The sequence below is a fragment of the Nothobranchius furzeri genome, chromosome 1, assembly GCF_043380555.1.
Source record: "Nothobranchius furzeri strain GRZ-AD chromosome 1, NfurGRZ-RIMD1, whole genome shotgun sequence".
Taxonomy (NCBI): Eukaryota; Metazoa; Chordata; class Actinopteri; order Cyprinodontiformes; family Nothobranchiidae; genus Nothobranchius; species Nothobranchius furzeri.
Window position 1 is genome coordinate 82,635,687 of NC_091741.1, and position 23,374 is coordinate 82,659,060.

The following is a 23,374-nucleotide window of genomic DNA, read 5'->3' on the forward strand; positions in this document are numbered from 1 at the left end:
AAACCGTGTTCCCTCGCCCAGACGTGGGTCACCGGGGCCCCCCCTCTGGAGCCAGGCCTGGAGGTGGGGCACTTTGGCGAGCGCCTGGTGGCCGGGCTTTCACCCATGGAACCCGGCCGGGCACAACCCGAAGAGGAAACGTGGGTCCCCCTTCCCATGGGCTCACCACTCGTGGGAGGGGCCAAAGGGGTCAGGTGCAGTGTATGACAGGTGGTAGTCGAGGGCGGGGATCTTGGCGGTCTGAACCTCGGCTACAGAAGCTGGCTCTTGGCACATGGAATGTCACCACTCTGGTGGGGAAGGAGCCTGAGTTGGTGTGTGAGGTTCAGAGGTCCCGACTATAGTCGGACTCACCTCAACACATGGCTCTGGCTCTGGAACCAGTTTCCTTGAGAGGGGTTGGACTTTCTACCACTCTGGAGTTGCTCCCACTGAGAGGCGCCGAGCAGGGGTGGGCATACTAGTTGCCCCCCATCTTGGTGCCTGTACATTGGGGTTTACCCCAGTGAATGAGAGGGTAGCCTCCCTCTGCCTACATGTGGGGGGATGGGTTCTGGCTGGTCTGTGCTTATGCACCAAACTACAGTTCAGACTACCCACCCTTTTGGAGACCGTGGAGGGGGTGCTGGAAAGCGCTCCTTCCGGTGACTCCCTCGTTCTGCTGGGGGATTTTAACGCTCACGTGGGCAACGACAGTGAAACCTGGAGAGGTGTGGTTGGGAGGAACGCCCCCCGACCCGAATTCGGGTGGTGTTTTGTTATTGGACTTCTGTGCCAGTCATGGATTGTCCATAATGAACACCATGTTCAGACATAAAGGTGTCCATATGTGCTCGTGGCACCAGGATACCTTAGGCCGCAGCTCGATGATCGACTTTGTTGTTGTTTCATCTGACCTGCGGCCGCATTTCTTGGATACTCGGGTGAAGAGAGGGGCGGAGCTGTCAAACTGACCACTACCTGGTGGTGAGTTGGCTCAGATGGTGGGGGAGGATGCCGGTCAGACCAGGCAGGCCCAAACGTATCGCGAGGGTCTGCTGGGAACGTCTGGCAGAGTGTCCTGTCAGAAGGAGCTTCAATTCCCACCTCTGACAGAACTTCCAAAATGTTCCAGGGGAGGAGGGGGACATTGAGTCTGAATGGACCCTGTTCTGTGCCTCCATTGTTGAGGCGGCCGACCGGAGCTGTGGTTGCAGGATCGTCCGTACCTGTCGTGGTGGCAACCCCCGAAACCGCTGGTAGACACCGGCGGTTGGGGATGCTGTCAAGCTGAAGAAAGAGTCCTATCAGGTCTTTTTGGCCTGTGGGGCTCCAGAGGCAGCTGACGGGTACTGGCAGTCCAAGCGGAACGCAGCTCGGGTGGTCGCCGAGGCAAAAACCCGGGCATGGGAGGAGTTCGATGAGACCATGGATCAAGACCTCCATACGGCTTTGAGGAGATTCTGGTCCACCATCCGGCACCATGGGGGGAAAGCAGTGTTCTACCAACACTATCTACAGTGGGGACGGTGTGCTGCTGACCTCTACTCAGGACGTTGTGGATCGGTGGGCAGAATACTTCGAAGACCTTCTCAATCCCACCGACACGTCTTCCAGTGGGGAAGCAGAGTCTGGGGACTTTGGGTTGGCCTCTCAAATCTCTGGTGCTGAGGTCACTGAGGTGGTCAAAGAGCTCCTCTGTGGCAAGGCTCCAGGAGGGGATGAGATCCGCCTGGAGTTCCTTAAGGCTCTGGATGTTGTGGGGCTGTGTTGGCTGGCACGGCTCTGCAATATCGCGTGGACATCGGGGGCAGTCCCACTGGCCTGGCAGACCGGGATGGTAGTTCCCTTATTTAAAAAAGGGGGCCGCAGGGTGTGTTCCAACTACGGGGATCACACTCCTGAGCCTTCCTGGTAAGGACTATTCAGGGGTTCTGGAGAGGAGGGTCCGCTGGATTGTTGAACCTCAGATTCAGGAGGAGCAGTGTGGTTTTCGTCCTGGCCGTGGAACACTGGACCAGCTCTATACCCTTAGGGGGATCCTGGAGGGTGCATGGGAATTTGCCCAACCAGTCTACATGTGTTTTGTGGATTTGGAGAAGGCGCTTGACCGCATTCCTCGGGGGGCCCTGTGGGGGTACTCGGGGAGTATGGGGTACCAGGCCCTCTCATTGCCAGCAATAAGTGGGGCTCGTTCCCAATGAGAGTTGGACTCCCTCAAGGCTGCCCTTTGTCACTGATTCTGTTCATAACCTTTATGGACAGGATTTCTAGGCGCAGACAAGGTGTGGAGGGCATCCATTTTTGTGGCCTGAGGATCAGGTCTCTGCTTTTTGCAGATGATGTGGTCCTGTTGGCTTCATCAGAACGTGATCTTCAGCTTTCGCTGGAGCGGTTCGCAGCCGAATGTGAAGAAGCTGGGATCAGAATCAGCTCCTCTAAATCTGAGACCATGGTCTTGATTTGGAAAAGGGTAGAATGCCTTCTCCGGGTCAGGGATGAGGTCCTGCCCCAAGTGGAGGAGTTTTAGTATCTCGGGGTCTTGTTCATGAGTGAGGGAAAACTGGAGCTTGAGATCGATAGGTGGATTGGTGCTGTGTCTGCAGTGATGCGGGCGTTATACTGGTCTGTCATGGTGAAGAGAGAGCTGAGTCAGAAGGCGAAGCTCTCGATTTACCGGTCGATCTAGGTTCCTACCCTCATCTATGGTCATGCGCTTTGGGTAGTGACGGAAAGAACGAGATTGCAGTTACAAGCGGCCGAAATGAGTTTTCCCAGTAGAGTAGAGTAGACCCAGGACACGGTGGAGGGACTATGACTCTCACCTGGCCAGGGGACACCTTGGGATTCCCCCGGAGGAGCTGGCCCAAGTGGCTGGGGAGAGGGAAGTATGGGCCTCTTGCCTTAGGCTTCTGCTCCAATGACGCGACTCCAGATAAGCAGTTGAAAATGGATGGATGGATGGATGGAGGCATAATGAGATGTGAATGCAGGACCACAGTGTGTGTAACTGAAACACCAGGAAACCTTCATAATGCCCTGATCCCTCCTGGTGCCAGCTGTGCCACTGAATGTCAGAGCTTCATTCTAACATTCCTTATGCTGCTGCATGATGGGACGTTTTTCGGTTCTTTATGTTTCATGTACGTTCCTCCAGTATATCTAATGTAATGTCATAATGGGCTCAGAGTTGATCTGCTGTTCCTCCACATCAAGAGGAGCCATGTCAGGTGGCTCAGGCATCTGTTCAGGATGTCTTCTGAATGCATGCATGTTGAGGGATTCAGGTTGGCAAATCCAACAGGGAGGAGACCCAAAGGAAAACACAGGAGGACTATGTTTCTCATCTGGCCAGGGAACACCTTGGAATTCCCCTGGAGGAGCTGGCCCAAGTGGCTGGGGAGAGGGAAGTCTGGGTTTCTTTGCTTTGGCTACTGCCCTCTCGACCCGACCCCGGTTAAGTGGAACTCTCTACTCATTATAGTTCGACAGGCTCCATCATTGACGGTTTTTAAATCTCATTTAAAGACCCACTTTTACGATTTGGTTTTTAGACCGTGACTCATTTTAGTGTTTTATTGTGTTCTTAGTATTCCTCATTTTTAATTTGCTTTTCTTATCTGTATTTTTATCTTCTGTTTTTGTTGCTTTGATTGGTCGTGTTTTGGTCCAGCCTGTGCAGCACTTTGGGCAGCTCCCATGCTGCGTTTTAAATGTGCTATATAACTAAATTATGGTATGGTATGGTATGGTATGGTAAGTGAATCAGGATGGATGCATGGATGGATGGATGGATAATGTAGCTTGCGTGCCATTCTATCACACTATAGCTGAATTTTTCTGAACATAATTGCCCAGTTTCAGCCTGTTTATGTAGCTTTGGTCATAAAATATATTCTTTACCTCTACTCACTGACGGTGTGATGGTGGCACAGGAGTTAAGTGCTCACCCCATAACAAACTCAGTTTGTTGCTATCATTGTGTCCTTGGGAAAGACACTTAACCCCCCTTGCCTGCTGGTGTTGGTCAGAAGGACTGGCAGCGCTTGTGCTCAGCAGCCTCGCCCCAGGGCAGCTGTGGCTGCATAGTAGCTCATCCCCACCAGCGTGTGAATGTGTGTGTGTGTGTGTGCAGGACTCTAGAAGACGCTAAATCAAATACAGGCCATTTACCATTTGTGTTTATCTGGCCGTCGGCTGAACCTTCTGTCAGGACATTTCTTTTTTTAGGAGTAATATTTCAACTTGCACCTTTTCTACTGTGCAAAAAAATATAATTTAGTATTTTTTTTACCAGCTAGACTTTGTTGTCATTGTTGATTGTGTTTTTTCTGAATTTCTGAAGGCCTTTCATGTTTTTCTTTTGACTTTAGGTGCTTTGTTCAGTGCTGTTATTTGACAATGGCAATATGTTCTGAAAGATTTGGTTTAAAGATGCAGAAGAACATTTAATAAAAATCATTAAACATAATAAACTACTGAGTCATTAAAAAGACAAAATAAGAAAAAAGAAAAATAATTTGCAACAACAGCCATTAAAAGAAACCCCAAAGCCTGGAAGAAATATTGTTTCAAGTTGTGGAACACAGAAAGAACATTTAAAAAATCTTATTCTTGATTATAATCAATCACTCTGGGTTTTTCATGCAGGCTGAACATGAAAACAGCCTCCTACACCTACCCCCTGCATTAGCTTCTGATAGAAAATATACAATGAAACTCCAGGATCTGAGAAGCCTGACAGATCTATGCCACACTGTCACTGAATGTACATGGAATTACCGATTTTGACTCGCGACAGGGAAGGCTGTTATTGTTATAGCATCCAGAAAACAGCAGAGAACGTCTCAACTAGTAGAAGCTAACCATTTGCATTAGCAACTCAACACAGCAGAACTCCTCCAGACTTGTGTTCTTGGAGATGAAACATCAACGTTGCAGAGCAAGCACACAATCAGAGGAAGGATGTCCAAATATCAGGAAATAAGTCTCCAAGTCCTGTCTCCTGAAGCTGAGCAGTGATGTGGCTCATGGCATAACAACGTTTCAATTACTTTTAACTTTTAATCCTTCAGCGAAACATGGCAATAGAAAAAATACATGAACTGATTGCTGACGAGGTCACATAGCGCTGGAAAAATTTTGTCATGTTTCACGATACGTGTGCAGGGGCGGAGTCTAAACAGCAGCTGCTATTGGTGCAAAAAGATATACCAGCTTCAAAAGGACCATATGCCAATGATCCATTTTAGTTCTAATTTTATTTCTTCTTCTTACAGAATATGCTACTAACTCCACTCAATGGCTGTGTCTCAATTCAGGGTCTGCATCCTACGTCGGCCGGTTACGTCACAGCGCCGCGACTAGGCCTGTCCCAATTCGAAGACTCCTTCAAATGCAGTCGACGAATGCGGCCTTCTTTTCGCCTGAATGAAGGATGGGTCCGGTGTATCCTTCAATAGGTAGCATTTCCCAAGATGCCTTGCGGGCCGGCCGGCAGAAAAACTTAAAAACAATGGCGGACAGTGAAGCGGGAGCTGTCGGAGAGGATTGCGCATATAAATGTCAGTATAAACTTGAAAACTGTTAGGTTAAGGACTTTTTGTGATACATGAACGTTATTTTAGTTAGAAATGTAACAGTAAAAGTGCTTGTATTGCGGTCTTGGCTCGTATGTTCGGCCGCGCTCGGTGTCGTACTTCTCCCGCTGCGTTTCCCCCTGATTTTAATAGAAGTTTGTATTTTAGGAACAAAAGAGAAAACCAGGGAATTTATTAAGCTTAGGGCGAAGATGGACCACATGATCACCGGAGCAAAGTATTCGGCGGCTGTGGCATGGAGGTACAATAACATCTCATATTTTAAAAAAACTCGTTTGAGTTTATTTTTATCTGCGAAAACATGAAAGGAATAACCCGTTGTCCTCTTTTCTCTATCTGTTTTTTTCTTACATGTTTGTTAAGACTATTCTGGAGAAAATGGACATCCAGGGGAAGGTGCCAGCGATGACCAGCTTCTGGAGCTGATCAGGGAGGACATGAGGCTGCAGAGGGAGGCAGAGCAGCAGAGAGCACAGGAGAGAAGGGAGAACTTTGACAGCTTTTTACTTTGCTAGAAAAAAATGGTTAAGGAAGATTAAACATGTACATATAAAAGAAATATCTAAATAAAATCAGTTCTGCATTAAACTCTTGAATTTTATTTTTGTTTACAAATGAGAATTGTTTACTAGAGGGTATCCGCTGGGTCTTGAAAAGTCTTAAAAGGTGATAAATCGGTTTTGGTCAAATTAAGACCCTTAGAAAGTATTAAAAACTATTATCACATCTTTGCTCAGGCTCAGCTTGTCTAAAGTATTTTCTCTGAATTAGCTCTCCAACAGTCAAGGAAATGATTAACCCCCAGAGACCCACGGTTGTAATATTACAACATCGGATTTAAGTCTACAAAAATAAACCTTCCCCATTTTTTTTTCTTTTTAAAACCACATTTACATTGCTAATAGGACCTATTGTTCAGTTCTGCAACACTATTGGCTGTTAAAATGTGTAAATAGGCCCGTTTATCTGGCCTGCTAGAACAACATGTGAAAGGTTAAAAAAAGATTTTGCAGTTGTTTCTAAATTTGGGTTTCTGGGGGTTAAAAAGCTAAATAAAACGTCGAGCTCCATCGTTTAAAGTTCCTTCTCCCTTCTGCCCAGCGGTTCCACGGTTGCTAGGCGACGGAACGTTCGCCGAGGGAGTTCATGAAGGCTAGGCCTGTCCAAATTCAAAGCCGTTAACAACCGGTCTACCCGGCCGACGGAGGACGCAGCCCACGTCGGCCGGGTGGGCTGGGTCCTTCGAAGGATGCAGACCCTGAATTGAGACACAGCCAATGAAAATGTGACTTTTTTTTTTTTTACATTTTCTGACTGGTTGCTACATACTGACTCTGATGCTGGTAGAACTGCTCGTAAATAAGTGAGCTGGGCTTGACATTTAAAGTAGAATAAATGTGAATAAAGGGATCAATAATCAATTAGTCCAGTAAATTCACTGATAACTGAATGACTTTATGTGTCATTAAAATAAATCATTGTTTCTCGTCGGAGGGTAGCTTGAATCTTTATTGTAAATTTTTTATGTGTTTATTTTCCTTTTCAAACATCATGATTGATTGAAATGTAACTTGATTTGGTTTGAACATTTGTCATTTATCACTGTTGAGACTTTGGCCTACTGAGTTTTTTACTTTCTCGTGAGCTTTGCATTTATCAAATCTTGTTTACAAATTAGCAGGGTGTATTTTCTGTTATCAAAGCAAGCATGTTGCTACAAATATCACCGTGTCAAAGCTACATGTGTTTTCTTTTAAGTAAGAGTAACTAAACCTTTCAGAATCACTTCCTTTTATGAAAATATTATGAAAGCTGTTATGCCAGTATCATATTAAACCAATAATCCTGTCTCCATTTCACTTTTGTAAAGGTCAAAATGTTGACAACATAATTTAAAAATGCCTGCACCGGGTAATCTTGTTGTTTAATCTTCACTTCCTCCAATCCAGGTTGCTTAATTATCAACCGTACTTATGAACATCTGTGTGTATTTTGTGTGTAGGATAGATTTTTACACATTGTGTAGTGTTTACCAATTTGTACTCGTGCATAAAAATGTTCCCAAATATAAGAACAGCTCTGACCATGCGAACGCCCAGCAGCTAGTGGTAGAACGGGGAAACCGCAGTACTGAAGGTCTCAGTCATCCACACATGTTCCTCATCCATAAAGTATTTTTACCAATACATAATTATGTTGGTGGAAAAACAGCTTTCTAGCATAATTGGTGCTAAAACCAACAAAAGACACATGTGACTGATGGGAATCTGACATTATATCATGGCTGGTCTGTGTTGGAGGATTTGGCAGAGCGTGACTTCTGGAGGGAGCGCGTCCTCCTTGAGCACACTAATCTTTCCGAAGGAGATCCTTCTGGAGCAGGAAATTCCCTCATGTGCTGAGGACGTAGCGTGACCAAATATGGTTATTTGAGGGCGTTTCTGTATGTAAATGTCGGTGAATGGACACGAGCACCTGGTTACGCACAGGTGGGATTCATCAACAGGTGATTGCGAAGGAGCGTGCGTACGAGAGGCCACCGCATGTTTCAGAAAGCAGGATTTTGGCTGTTTGTACACACATTCTAAATTTCATTTGTAGGAAGAAATATAAGACCGCTTACACGTTTGATGCATGAGGACCCTAATTTTTTTTTCTTTTCTTTTCATTTAGATCTGACTCTTTGAACAGAGATGAACCTTCTCAGGCTCAAACTAAGTTTTGATAAAAGGACGAACAACTAAGTTCTTCAGGGGTACTTCTGAGTTAAAAAATGCTCATGAAATACGTATGTGGAGTAACCAGGTAGGTGGGTTTTAACGTTGCAAATCTGCAACGCCTGCCTCCAGAGGGTTAAAGCATCAATGAAGTACACACTTCCATGTGTCGTGTTCGTCTATTTGATTTTGAAACTTTTGAATCTGAGGGACAGCAACATTTCAAGAGTCAGAACATAAAGAAGAACTTTTATTTTCCTGAACAAGTGAAGAAAAAGTGAGTAGCAGTAACCAGAAAGGCAGCTTTAACATATTAAATGTACTTCTAGTGGGCCTGTCTGTCACGTTGATCCAGATGTTCCCCACTAACACGATGCGTTGCACAATGAACCCACAAGAGTGTTCACAGCACGTTAATAGTTTCCTAGAGCTCCAGTGTGTTACACTTTGCTATGTTTGTTAGAGCCTAAACAATGTTGCTCAGAATTTAATTGTCAAAAAATATTTTTTACTATTGGAGTGTTTTCATCCAGAGCAGCTCCTTCTACTCACATTCGGACTTTGTTCTGCAGGACCTCACATTCTGCAACCTTTAAAAAACAACATTTCACAAAAAGATTTTGAATAATATTTTGAGATTTTATAAATTAAAATGAAAGAGTACAGACTTTTACTACTGAATACAAATTTTATCTGACCCTCTTGTTGGACTGCACTGCCTCCCTCAGCTTCATGATATTCTATTAAACCTGAACCATTTAACCTAATCATTTTCTGTTACTTTAATTCAGCTGATGATTGTTCAAAAATGATTAATGGCATTTCTGTCTGAAGTGAAATAATTAAGCTCATGACTTGGAAATATCCTTTTCCCTGACTGGATTAACTTACCTCCTTGTCTAGACTCACTCACTCACTCACTCACTCACTCACTCAATATGTAGGCCTAAATATCTAGTCTTTTTGAGTAAACAGATTCAAGTCTAAATCCGATCCCAAGTCACTGGTGTGTAAGTCCAAGTCAAGTCAAAATCTTTGAATATTTATTCAATTCAAGTCATGAAATGAATGACTTGAATTCAAGTCATGTGATTCAAATTCCCTCCTGTGATGTCTGGATCTTCTACTGAAGAGCTACGGAATAAAAGTGAGGTTTTTAAAGAGCTTTAAGAACTGCCAGTCGTTGGACAGATCTGATGTGAGACCTGACAAAGTATTCCATAGACCTAGTGCAGCCACTGTTCGTCAGTGAAGTGAAGCCAAAAGTGCTGTGATGTGCTCACATTTTCTTGTTTGGGTAAAAAGTTGAGCTGTAGCCTTCTTAACCATCTGCAGACAATGTGGTCAATGCCCTTGTCAAGACATAGACAAACTAATTATAGATAAACATAAATATACATCTACAGTAATTTTTTTAGGATTCAACCTACACAACCACTGACCTTTGCTTTTTTTTCTAAATTCATAACAAGGTGTTTAATGGATGTTAATGAAGTAAATATTCTGTCTGAACAGCAGGAGACCACCTGTCATCTGGAGCATTTAAATGTACTGGAATATGTTAATGCTAATGTGCCTGTGTGTGTGTGTGTGCGTGTGTGTGTGTGTGTGTGTGTGTGTGTGTGTGTGTTGGCAGGGCGCGGCTCGAAGCTTTCTCCGACAACAGTGGGAAGCTACAGCTCTCCCTGCAGGAGATCATTGAGTGGCTTACAGCCAAGGACGAGGAGCTGTCTGAGCAGCTGCCCATAGGAGGCGACGCAGGAGCCGTCCAGCATCAGAGAGAGTTCCACCAGGTAACCTGGATGCCTTTGAGTATGTCCAGGACATAGGAAGTTTTAAGTGAAAACTTAGAACATACACACACCTTTAAGAATGCACATAGAATAAAACACTGAGTGATAGACATAACAAGATGCCTATTGTTGTGCTTCTTAGCTTCAGAACCCAGAAACTTCATCCTCTACAACAGGTTTTACACATGGTCTGTGCGGTGTTTGTTTGTGCATATGCATGCGTGTGTGTGTGTGTGTGTGTGTGTGTGTGTGTGTGTGTGTGTGTGTGTGTGTAGTAGCAGTAGTTTTGTAGACAGCTTTTTAAAATGGGTCAATTTTGTCCTTGTTGAAGACAGATTATACAGTCACCAAAATGATTAATTTCTTTTGTAGCAAGTGAAGAACAGAAAAGTGCACTTTTAGTTTGTAGATAACAAGAGTTTTCTGGCGGCTTTTGCAAATATCACAGCTATCGATCAAACCTGAGTTTATTGTCCAGTCTCAGTCAATATGAGATAGATGCCTGAAATGGTTTCCCTGATTTCAGTTGTCACTGATAGCACTGATGGAGGCACAGCTCTGTGGGAGGCTGAGATGGCATCCAGACAGTTCAAACTAACTCTGGAAGACCATCCGAGAAACACTTGGCCTTCAAACCACTGATGCACTTTTTATAAATTGTCCTTTTTGTTATTGACATGAGTTGTTAGTATCCTTTGTAAAGGTTTGTGTTGTTTTTATGATTTCTGGATGAAAAAAATGTAATAAACTTAATGCAGTAAAATGTTTATATATATATGTTAGATAAGTTAATCAGCTTGTTTTTTCATTTGCATTAGAAATCAGTCGAAGGTACATAGAAAATAAGTTTTATTGCTGTTTTTTTTTTCAGAAAATTTGCTAAAAGATTTGTTTCTTTTTCAATGTGTCTGTTTTTTTGTCAGTGAAAAAGGTGACACATTTTATTTTGGCTCTGAGGAATGTACGATACTTATTTTTCAAGTATGATCAGTTTCACACACATGCAGAACATGAAAATAGTCTTCAACTCCTGTTTCCTACTTAAGCCATGAGTGGAAAATAGAGAAATGATCAGGTCAGAAAAAGCCGCACAGATCTACGTAACACTGGAAAAACAGCAGTCATAGATCATTGCAGTCACAGCAGGCTATGTGGATTTACCAGCCAGGATATAGCTGAGCAAATCTCTAACAGTAAAAGTTAACATTAGCAGCTCCGCAACACTTTTAGACTTGTGCTATTTGTGGAAATAAAACATCAGCATTAATTGGAAAGTCATCCTAAATATGTGAATAGTCTGGCTGCGACCCATAGTGAAAGTTCATTTGAAGGGTGGACTCAACGGTTGTCTTTCAAACTGTCTCTGAAAGCTATTGGACAACAAGCAATGTGATGTACTCACCACTATGGATGTCAGTCAACATGGCAGTCCGCCATACACTGTTGAAGAAAGCGCAAATACAACCTTTTTCTTTTTTAAGGACTTAAGTATCTCTATCTGCTCTTGACTCAAAAAAAAAAGCCCAAATATAAATAGTCCAGGTTTGATGTCAAAGCCGTTTCAAACAAGCTGTCGCCAGTTTAGTTGTTCCCCTCCGTTGCATCATCCTGACCACCAACCTGATAAAGTGCTGTGATTGGCACGCCACTAGACAGGTCAGGGCTGCAGAGGTGCCAATGGAGCGTGGCTAGACTGATATGCAGCGCTAAATCATTTTTCGTCTGTCTAGATTTCTAGGCTAACAACATTGCAGTTTTTACCAAAGAGAGAGCGAACTGAGCTAGTTCTATGAGCATTATTATACATGTAAAAATGTTTTATTGAATTACATCGACTCCAGGAAGAGTAGCTGTACAAGTTACAGCTAATGGGGATCGGAATAAATGAGAAATGAGAAAAGTCACATTGCTGTTATCCAGTCAGAGACGAGATGTGTGCATACAATTAATATTAATGAGTAAGACTCCAAGTTGTGCCTTAAAGTGTATTCACGTTAAGCAGAGAAAGTCAATTTTTTTTTCCTGGGTTCTTGAGAACTAAACTATTTTAGCTTGATGTTGACCCGAACTGAACAGGTTGCTTGTTAAAAGTTTAGATTGATATTTTTGTAACACGGTATGAAGACACTGTCCCTGGCTGTGACCCAGAGAATTAATTGTAGCAGGACAATCAGAAACACAGATACAAACTCACATTCTACACAACGCTGCTGCTATACTCATAGAGTGTCCCACTCACTCTTCTGTAAAATTAATACTTTGATTAACATCGAGCCACTCAAGGATTAGTCTTCATCTCTTTATTAGCAGTGTGTTGCACTCAATAGTTATGTGCATCCTGGGTGAAGGGCACAAACAAGTTTCACAAACGTTAATGAGGTAGGACTGGCAGCAATTATAATGTTTTATTTTTGTCTGCATCAAAGTTCAAGGCTTTAGGGATCATCAATAATTGTAGATGACAGAAACATCTCCTGTCAACTAATTGCTGCATGGTTGAATAATTTGGCTTTATATCTCTTCAAGGGCACACAGGCTCACATACTCAGAGTGTTTGTTTGTCTGGATTCTTCTTCATTCTGAATGCAATCAAATTGGGATCACTGTTTGAGTTAAATTACCACCTGTCAACATTATCTGCACAATCAGAAGCATCGGTGATGAGTCCCTCTGAGATGCACACAGACAGATGTATCCATATGGTTCTGCTCTCAGGTGTGTGATGTGTTACAGATGAGCTTCTTTCTTTAGTTTTCACGAAGTCATCACTTTTAAAACCTAAGACTTGGCAAAATATTTTACTGATCTATCAGGTGGAACAATTGTAGATTGATCAGCAGAGGGGATTGAAATCTCTTTCTGCAACATTTAAAGAGGTCCTTCACTGAGAAACCATGTTTTACTTTTATTTTTAAAGAGCACCCAATGTTTAGAAAAACATAATAGAAACTCGTTTAAATTTTTTTTCATATATATGAATTATTTTGGCTTTTAGAGTCCTTTTTGTGAGAAAGTCTTTTTTTTTGCCACGCCAAGGGACGCCAGCTACGGGAGTTAGCTCAATCCAGAGAAAAATATGGATTCTAATGCAGCGCTGACACAGAGGAAACTTTAAATGTTTATAATTCTACTTCTGATGGAGCAGGTGAGTTCACGATGCTAGCTTAAACTTGTGTGCTAACATTAAAATATTGTACAAATTACTATATTGTACCAGACAATTAAAATAGTATTGGTGAGTTAATAGCTATGAATGAGAGTCTGTCAGCTGTCTCATACTCATTAATATCCATTCACCTAATGTAGTTTAGTGCTTTAGAGAGAGGGAGAGCTTCCGGTTCTGGGGCTCATGCGGACATCTGTGAGCTGGATCCGACCCAAAAACCAGCGAGCCAGTCCAGTTGGTATTTTTAAAAGCTGCACATGATCCTCTCCTGGCTGTCCGGGCGGTGGTTCTGATCCGGTGTTGTGCCAAAGTAGTTACCCCCGTCAAAAATTGTTTCCCCTCGGTTTACACTTTGTTTTTGTTAGCGTTGCCATCACGAAATAGTTTATTTGCAAAATAAGTCACAGTATAACTAATAACTACAGAAACTTTGGAGAACATTAAACGTTAAATTAAGAAGTCTAAAAAAAGAAAATGTTCTCCAAAGTTTCTGTAGTTATTAGTTATACTGTGACTAATTTTGCAAATAAACTATTTCGTGATAGCAATGCCAATGTGCATTATTGATTGGGGGGGGGGGGGGGGCACACATTTTGGCAGTCGAGGTCACACAGCCTGATAAAATCTGTATCCCTCCTTAACTTTTGCTGTGAAGAAACACTCTGCAATGTTACTGTAGTTATTGGTTATACTGTGATTGATTTTGTAAATAAACTATTTCGTGATAGCAACGCCAACAAAAACAAAGTGTAAACCGAGTGTAAATTCACCAGAGAGTGACGTGTTTCCATGATCACGTCTGGTTTTACAGTATTATAGTATTGCTCCCGTGAATGGGGAAACAATTTTTGATGGGGGTAACTACTTTGGCACAACACCGGTTCTGACCCGGAAACCAACTGGCCCGCTGAGCCGCACATCTCTTCTGGTGGTCGGTTCTGGCCTGGTTCTGATGGCGATCTGAGCTTCAGAAATCCGCATTTCATTTTTTAAACCCCACCACGGGTCTCCGGAGCCCAGCGCGGACCTCCCTGTCCCGGTACCGACCAATGTGGGCTACAGAGGTCCGTCTTTCAGCTGCAGAAACACCCTCAGGCATGGAGATAGAGGTGTTGTTTCTGCTATCTGGAAACCCGTGGACTCAATGTCCAGACAGGCTGGAGTTGGTACTGCCTTCACAAACTATATTTTATCAACATGAACACAATCCTACACTAGTAAACACACACACACTGTCTGGATAACAGCTCTACCCTAAAATTACCCACTCTCCACACTGAGCTGAGGCAGCCTAACTTCTAACTCCCTTTGGTTATGTCAGAGGTTCACGTTTAGAAAAAAGAGCCTTTTTAGAAGCTTTGCTGAGAAAGGCCACTTTTTACTAGAAAAACTGCTGTTATGTATTTTAAAATTAAATATCCACGATAAACATTTCGAATAGGATTTTTTTTAACAGCATTTTATACGAATTAGAAAATTTGTTTTACCTGCAATTTGCTCTTTAAATAATTGGTTACTCTGAGTTTAACATGCAAGCTGAACGGGAGGATTCTGTCCTACACCTACTTCCTGTATTAGCTTCTGATAGAACATAGACGGTGAACTAGGGTTAGAAAAGCCTGACTGATCTATGTCACACAGTAACCTAACATTCATGGACTCTCCCATCTTGACTCGTGACAGGAAAGGCTGTTGTTGGTTTAGCATCAAGGAAACGGCAGAGAACGTCTCAACTAGTAGGCAGAACTCCTTCAGGCTTGTTTTATTTGTGGAGATAAACAATGTTGCAAAGCAAACAGAGTCAGTGGTAGATTCGCATTGCAGTTGATGTCCAAATATTAGGAAACAACACTAACAAATCCTGGCGTCTAAAGCAACTTCACAGTCTTAGTATTATTAGATCTTCCTACAGCTTTTGACACTGTTTATCTCAACACCTTAATTAACAGACTTTGTGGTCTCTGGAACTGCTCTCGACTGGTTTAGATCATACCTTTCTAACTAGAAGTTACAGTGTCTGGGACTTTACGGAGTTTTGAATTTTTATGCTTGCGATTGCCCCCTCAGGCCAAAAGCGTAACGGCAGCTTCAATAGTAGGCTCGTGCACGAGGAGCGCATGCTGTACGTGCACACTCCTTAACGAAAATAACAACTGAGACAGTCCCGTGTGTGTGTGGCCCGGTGGACAGAGTACAGGAGAACGCGCAGCTAATTAATTAAATAATTTGGTTATGTACCTTTCTCTTCAGCACAGCCGACAAAGGTTTAAGATGGGTCAGTCCTCCTGCATGCTCAGATCATTCCCTTCCCTGGCTTGAAAAATTGTTCCAAAATGAAAGTTGAACCCACATCTTTTTTTATCTGTGAATTCAATGCCGTTCGGCGAGTCTCAAATAAAAATTTGGGCATCTTACTGTAAAAAAATATACCTTTAATGTAAAAACGAAACTCTAAATGAACTACATTCCCACCGAGAATCAAACCCAGGTCTTATGCATGGTAGTCAAATGTCTTACAAGGTGAGCTACTCTCTGGTAGCATTTACAGCATTCATAACTTTTATATCCTTAATGACACCTGAAACAACGTCAAACCAAAGAACGGTTCGAAGCAAAAATGGCTATTTTGTTGCTAATTTGCAGGAAATATCTAGAAGAACATTCTACAGAAAGTAGCTAAGGGTCCTCAGAAATGTAGCTAGGTTTGTCACTAGGCGTTTAGGAACAGCGACAAAGGCGCTGAGTTGGCAGTACCTCACTCTGCTGTTAAACCTATAGATAGCAAATGCTACGGGCTATGCCTGAGCGTAAATGCGAATGAAGCAGCCTGCTCGACCCGAGCATCTCTCTTTTTCTGTGATTTTACAGAAAAACAGGCAATCAGTAAAAATGCCAGGGCTCATTCTACAGGACCAGGGCATTGCAGGAGAATGTATGAAGAAGAAATTTATTATTTCTATACATATTTTGGCTGTTAAACTTCCATAATGCCCCTTCAAGCCAATCAGTAAAATGTTTCCTGCATCAAGTCACTGGCTGGCATCAGTGTTTTTACAACAATCATCATAATGTTGTCATACACACTATTGATCCAAACAACTCTAACTGAGAACTGTGGATTTGGCTCATCACTTGGTGGTTGAGTGTTGTGAAATCAAAGTGTTTGCTCATTAGACAATGAGACATCCATCATAGTGGTCCCTGTAATGACTCCATGGGATGTATACCAGTCCTTTCATCTCTCTCAGGGGGTAGTGGGTCTTTCAGCCAGGGGTACCTAGGTGGTTCAGTGGCAGAAATTTCTCCTGCCATGCGAGAGGTTTTGGCACCATTTGTTGAGTTTTTTGCTTGAGCTCTTTGCTTTGGTTCTTTTGTCCCAGTGGAACATGAACAGAGCACATAAATATTCATCAACAATTACTCTAATTCCACAATTTCAGTTAACCTAATTTAACAAATCCAAAAATCAGAGAAATGGTACCAAGAATTTAGTGCTGGTGCTTCTCCAAACTTTTATAAGGGTAATATGTCAAAAGAGGTCCCTAAACGTCCATGTTTTTTCATTTATAATAGCCCAAACTCCTCCCACTCAGTGAGTGGGGTGGACCTATGAGTGAATTTGTTTTGTTGCTATGTGAGGGTTCAGCTGTGGAGCAGGAAACCCATTCTAATTGAATTCAGGCAGTTGTGGTGTGTTGCACCTGGTCTTGGTGCGCTTGAAGCAAAGCAGACAAACGGATCCGATAATGTTTTTGTTTTTCCCTCATGAGAAGAACAAAATGTTCCAATGGTAGTGTTGAGGCTTAAGGCCATGTCTCTAACAACAATGTTTAATGATAATAATCTAACAGTTCTTTAAATACAAGCTCTAGATTAATTTATTTTGGTTTGAGGGAATAATCAGCTTTTCAGCAGCAAGGGAGTTGAATGGTGATAGAGTTCGTAAAACTGTGTTGCCTTGCAGTGAGAAAGTCTGAAGCTTAATGTATAGTTCTCCTTCTGCGTCACGCGTCATTATGCGTCAGCGCAAGAGCTCTCCGACAGGCTCACAGAGGGTGACGGAGACATGCCCAAATTTTTACCTATCTGTCAAAAGTGATGGAGAACACTAACTTGTGATTAGTCAGGACTCTGCTTCCAGTTAATTCGTCAACAGCACTGCCTTTGCCCCCTCAAAAAGGAAAACAATATTTGGCGGTAGACATGGAAGAGATTGAAGAAAAAGTCTCCAAAAAAGAAAACGTCTTAATATATGAACATTTATTCACCCATGACTGAAGAAGTACAAAGATATGCAGAAGTGTTTTATTTGTGGATGGTAAGGACAAGAAACATGGGTTTATAGGCAGGGGCAGCAATTTTCTAGCCCGTTGGGGGCGCCCTTGTTTATAGCGGCTGATCGCACAAAGAAGTGGATGAGGGACAAATTTGTTTGTGTTCAAAAGTCTCTGAAATACATTAAAACTATGTAAACACATTAGTAAATACACTATCGTGGACCAAATGCGTGACTGTAATAGTGACAGGATAACTTAGCATAGTGCTATGCCCTCTGTTGTCCTGGCTGGGAATTGTTTTGCAACAATCCCCAGCTGATGAAGAAGTCCAAGAGCAAAACGCTTCTGTCTGTGCTTGTGTGTCTCTCCCTAGTGGACCTGACGCAGAAGTATACATTAGGTTTAAGCAGGCTTGAATGCTGACCTTTCTGTGCAGAGATAGTTCTCCCAGTTCTCCCAGTGAATGTGTGAATTTACTCTGGTACAGACCAAAAGCATGCATGTTAGGTTGATTGGAGACTATTTTATTCTTAAGTGTGAGTGTGTCCCAATGGTGTGCCAGCACCTCTTGCTCAATGACGGCTGGAGTTGAGCACCATCTACCCATGACCCCACTAGATTATTAAGCAGTAGCCTGCCGATGATGGATGAATGAATTATTAACAAATTCATTCCATTAAGAATGAGTGTAAAAAAAAAAAAAACAAAATAATTAAAACTCAAGAATATGACTTATATACTCTGTGAAATTAAAACACGTCCGATTAACCAGCACACCTGTAGTTCGGGTAATTATGAAATTATTGTCATAGTTACCACATGTTCCTTCCAGTCTGAGCTGTTTTATTTCACCAGCTGTCATAGTGACTGAACACTTCAGTGCTTACTCTTAAATGTGGAGCTTCAGAAGAGAAAGATGATACCCACTAGTGGGACAACTGCAGAGATCCCAGGACGCCTTTAAGGCATGAAAGTCTCTCCTCAGAAATCTATTTAATTGACAGGTTATACACCTTTTGTGGTTTGTGCTGTCTATAAATGTGGAACACACTTAAGGGTGTGAGTGGGTTTTTAAAGCAGGAACTCTAGTGAGTGCATTTCATAATATGCCAAGGCACAATATTTAAATATTTGTAATTTAGAAAATAAAATATGGGTTTTCTCAGAAGCACCTGGCACTTCTGTCACAAATGATGAATCTTGTCATACACAGAAACTGTTTTAACCCTCTCAGGCTCAAAATAAGTTTTGATAAAAGGACGAACAACTAACTCCTTTAGGATTACCTCTGAGTTAAAAAAATCCTCATGAAATACGTATGTGGAGTAACCAGGTAGGTAGGTTTTAACGTTTCAAATCTGCAACGCCTGCCTCCAGAGGGTTAATGGGTATTTTAGCATGCATATTATTGTTTTACTGCTACCCTGTTTTCCACCTTGCCTCTAGCTTTCTGTGCTGTGTTTGAAATCAAGTTGCATTGAAAGGAAAGGGTTAAGTCTTTACTGCATCACCTCATTCAAACTCCTTGAGTTGGTGCAGACTTTCAATTAGCAGGACTGCATCAACTCCAAAGAGGCAAGTATGTCATTTTATATCTTTCTCATGCGTATGTCAGAAATCATAAGCTGAGAAACGAATAAAGAGCTTACTACTCAGGAGCAGCACCGGCCGGCAAAGAGCAGCAGAATAGTAGATAGTATGTAAACCAGTAAAAGGAGTAGCCCAGAAGGAATTTCTTGTACCCTTAAAAAGCCACAGCACCCTCTTTGTTTTATTCAATTAGGTAGAGAAGGCTAGAGGCTAACACCAAACTAATAAGTATATAAGAAAAAAAATTGTTGTCTCTAAAAATATCTCAGGCTATTTTGTTCAATTACCAACAAATCAATATTACAGTGGAATGTATTTATTCAGTTATCAGCTTATAAGCACGACTCGTCTTGGTACTGATCTGTAACTAGCCAGCATGAAACTAACAATGGAGGATGGGGGAATGGCTGAGAGCAGACTCTTTTGTTTTCATACATGGATTGCAGTACCCACATTTTACCACAAGATATCAATCTTAGTTCATGCACTTTTAAAACAGAGTCAGAAATTTTCTGCTGGTCAAGGTCAGGTTTCTTATAATCCTGCATCTCCTTTTAGAGAATGGGATTTTGACATTTTTAAATAGCTATAGCTCCGCACCTGCACATCCTCTTCAGGAAGGAGCTGAAAGCCTCATATAATACCATGCAACTGCACACACATAGCTATGTAGCGCTGACAGACGATGCTCTTGCGCCGACACAACTGATTCTAACGTCTGAATTATGTTCTCAGCCGAAGGAGACACCAGGATGTGCAAATCGTTTTAATCAAATCTGACGTGTTCAAGCTTTGAAACATCCAAAACTAGCAGGAAACCACCACTCACGATGTTAGCACATCGCAACTATGCTACAACAGGCCAAAACAATTGTTTGACGCAGCGCTCTAGATAAATCCCTTTTCATTTCCTTCCCTCCTCTTCCACGGTTAGCTTAAACTTTACAGACTGACATTAATTCAGTGCAGGTTGAACCTAGGCTCAAGCTGGGTTGATCAGCTGACTGGAGTGAGGTGTCTGCATCACCTTGCAGTGCAGTGTGTCATGGGATTTTTTGATGAGGCTGGACCCAAATGCAGGTATTTCAGGAGAGAGCCAGGTGAATTTAACTTGAAGTCTTTAATTCTAAAACACAGGAGAAGGGCACAGGAAAAAAGAAACAATAACCAAAGAGGTAACTTACAGGCATGGGTAAAGGCAGGAGAAAATCTGGAACAAGGAGGAAGACAGTAAGGAACCAACAAGGAAACAGCTGGACTGTTTAAAATAACTGTATCATGCTATTAAAATCTTTCAGGAGCAGTGAAAGGCCCATGTATGATAAAAAAAATTACCCTCTTTTCTATGACGATGCCTCATTTGAGACATTTTATCATCCCGGAAAAAAATCGGTTAGATTCAATGAAAGAAGAATTACACCTATTTCATCACAGAGGAGCATCCTGATCCATGAAGAAGAACACAGCTCTGTCAAAAATGCACGCCGTCTGGAAGCCATACGAACTCTGGACCACATCCCTTCTCACTCTAAATGAGGGGTAGGAGTCAAACAGGGCAACTGGACTTCTCTTGTTGCATTACGATGTTTCACCTCTCTCCAAAAGGCTTCTTTAGTTATGTGTTTACAGTTTTAAAAGGATACACAATGTGTGCTCACCCCGACAGAAATAAGGTCGGAGGTTGGGAACAGACTCAGAAAAAAGGGCAAAAAGATAAACAAAACTCAACATAAACAATATAGAACACAAACCTAACAAATACCCAGTAAATCAGGTTGAATAAGTTCCTACAAAAACCTAAAAGCCCGGCATTTTGTTTCTTTTCCTCATATAAAGTGTAAAAATGAACACAACTCTATTTTTTCAAACAGGTGGGAGTGAGTGCATCAGTGGGACTAGATACATCTATAAGTTTCAGTAGTATCTCTATATTTGTGTAACACAAAATAACACAAAATAAAACATACCAGTGAGCACATCCTTGGGTTTGAGACATAGTTTTTCATTTTAGAAGTCTGTCTGTCTGAAAGGATTCATGTATTCAACCCAATAAAATAAATAGCAGGCATATTAGTCTTGAGCTGTCTGGTTGTTTTCTACCTCTTCAAAGCTAAAGCCAAAGAAGCCTTGACACCATAATCAGCCGTATTATCTGGCTGGTGCTTTGCCTGGTTTGAGGCGGCGGCTGCCGACTCACTCAGAGCTCCTCGCTGCTCTATTTGATGCTTCTTGCCCTCATCTCGTCTGAGTGTCACACTCATCATTTTACCACTGTCACCGGCAACCAGTCTGAAGTAGCAGTAGCACATGAAAGTTTGTACTTTGAGACCTTTGATGCTTTACCTCAAGCTGAATTTGATTTATTCTGCTTTTTGGCACTGTCTTTCTGTTGAGTCATGTTGTTTTATTTATGACTGTTTAATCATCTGGCTGCTTGTCACTGGCACTGTTCTGCAACATGTCATTCTAACGGGTAGGCGCTGGAGGAAAAGGCTGGGAAAAGTCTAAATTCAACCATAAATGAAGTGGCTGTGTGGTAGGCATGTAAAGACTGATATGTGAAAATCAATCAGGGAAAAAACATTTTTTTCTATGCTTACATGTTTAGAGAAATAACAAACTTCTGTTTCTTAGTTTCTCTTGATCTGTGTGCATGACATTAATAAATAAAAAGTCTAGCATTCTTTAAAAGACTCCATTTCACCCGTTTCCTTTCCTTTTAGACCAGAATCAATGTATGTTTAAAATGGAGTTTGTTTTAAAAGGTATTCGAGACCTTACTCCCACTTATATTTCTGACATTCTTCATTTGCACAAACACAACAGGCACAAGGTCATCCGGTCAATTTATTTTCTATACCCCCAGTTACAACAAACCTATTCTGTCAGACTTTTAAACAACCAGCAGGGGTGTGACAGGTACCAGAACATTCTGTTTAATATTTTTCTTTAATTATTTTAGTCAGATTTTTAACTATGCCATTGCTGTTTTTACTGTTGCTTCTTGTTTTACATGCTTTTAATTTGTGTCTCTGAACATGAAGAACTTTGGTTACATCTTGGGGTTGTGTAAAGCACCAATTCCAGAAAACACAGGATCAGATGGTATTTCCTTGTGCAAGAACATATGAGTGCTCGGTCTACTTAATGGTGGATGGTAGAACTGCAGGAAAACATTTCTGGGACCCATCCTCAGTAGTGTTCCTCTGGATCATGGGGTGTTTTGGCTTTTAACACTATACACCCTCCTCAGAGGCGGCCAGCTGTAGGTTGATCAGACCTCAGCTTGTGTCCCAAGTCCAATTAGCTATTAAAGTGTGCAACCTGGCACACTACTTGGGGGCCCAAATGGGGTCATTCCTCTTCAGCTAGAGCCACTGGTTGTTTCTTTCTGCTGCCTCTGATGTAGCTTTGATGGCTCAGCACTGTTTCTGGCCCATGATTCCTAGGTCCCTTAATAGTTTTGTGGTAGATGTACCCTCAAACACTCTGCACCCGACCTCCACTGGGCAGACCTCTGCATTCCAGCCACGATGTTTTGCTTCGGCAGCTAGGTCAGCATACCGCAGATGCTTCCGCTCAAAGGCCTCCTCCATGGAATCCTCCCAGGGTACGGTGAATTAAATTATGTAAACCTTTATGGAGGAGGACCATAGCACCAGGTCAGGCCTAACGGTGGTGGTAGCTATCTCTGAGGGAAACACCAGTTGTTTGCCAATGTCTGCCAGCATCTTCCAGTCACGTGCTAGGCACAGCTGGCTTCTCTCTGATGATTTAACTGCTCTTAGTTGCTGCTGTGCCTTCACGGACGAAGGCAGTTGCCCATGGTGGTGTTGAGATGTTAGGTACTGAAAGGGCGTTGATGCTGGATCGTTTTACCTCCAGTGTAGCAGCAAGGCATTTCAAAACTTGGTTGTGCCGCCAAGTGTGTGGTCCTTGGGTAAGGCTGGTTTTACACCCAGTCAGTTAAACTGTTGTTTCTTGTTTTACATGCTTTTAATTTATGTCTCTGAATGTGAAGAGCTTTGGTTACATCTTGGGGTTGTGTAAAGCACTATACAAATAAATGTAGACAGACACAGAGTTCTTGTCATTTTGGTCAAATCTTGATCATCATGATGCTGTCAGATCTTACGCAATCTGAAGAAAACATTGAGTACACCCAATTTTTTTTACTGCCCATCCAAAGGAACAGAGACCACAAGCCTGTCGTTGATCAAGATGCTGTTTCACTCAGTAACAGCACTGCCAT

At 42.3% G+C, this 23,374-nt stretch overlaps 1 protein-coding gene across 5 annotated transcripts in view; it reads left to right on the forward strand.

Annotated features, from left to right (window-relative positions):
- Window positions 1–23,374, forward strand: part of drp2 (dystrophin related protein 2) — a 525,275-nt gene that overhangs the window by 253,070 nt on the left and 248,831 nt on the right. For all 5 annotated transcript variants that reach the window (XM_015949550.3, XM_070550594.1, XM_070550593.1 and 2 more), the window contains one exon: window positions 9,933–10,089. In XM_015949550.3, coding sequence (XP_015805036.1) covers window positions 9,933–10,089 — 157 coding nt within the window. The remainder of the gene's footprint in view (window positions 1–9,932; window positions 10,090–23,374) is intronic.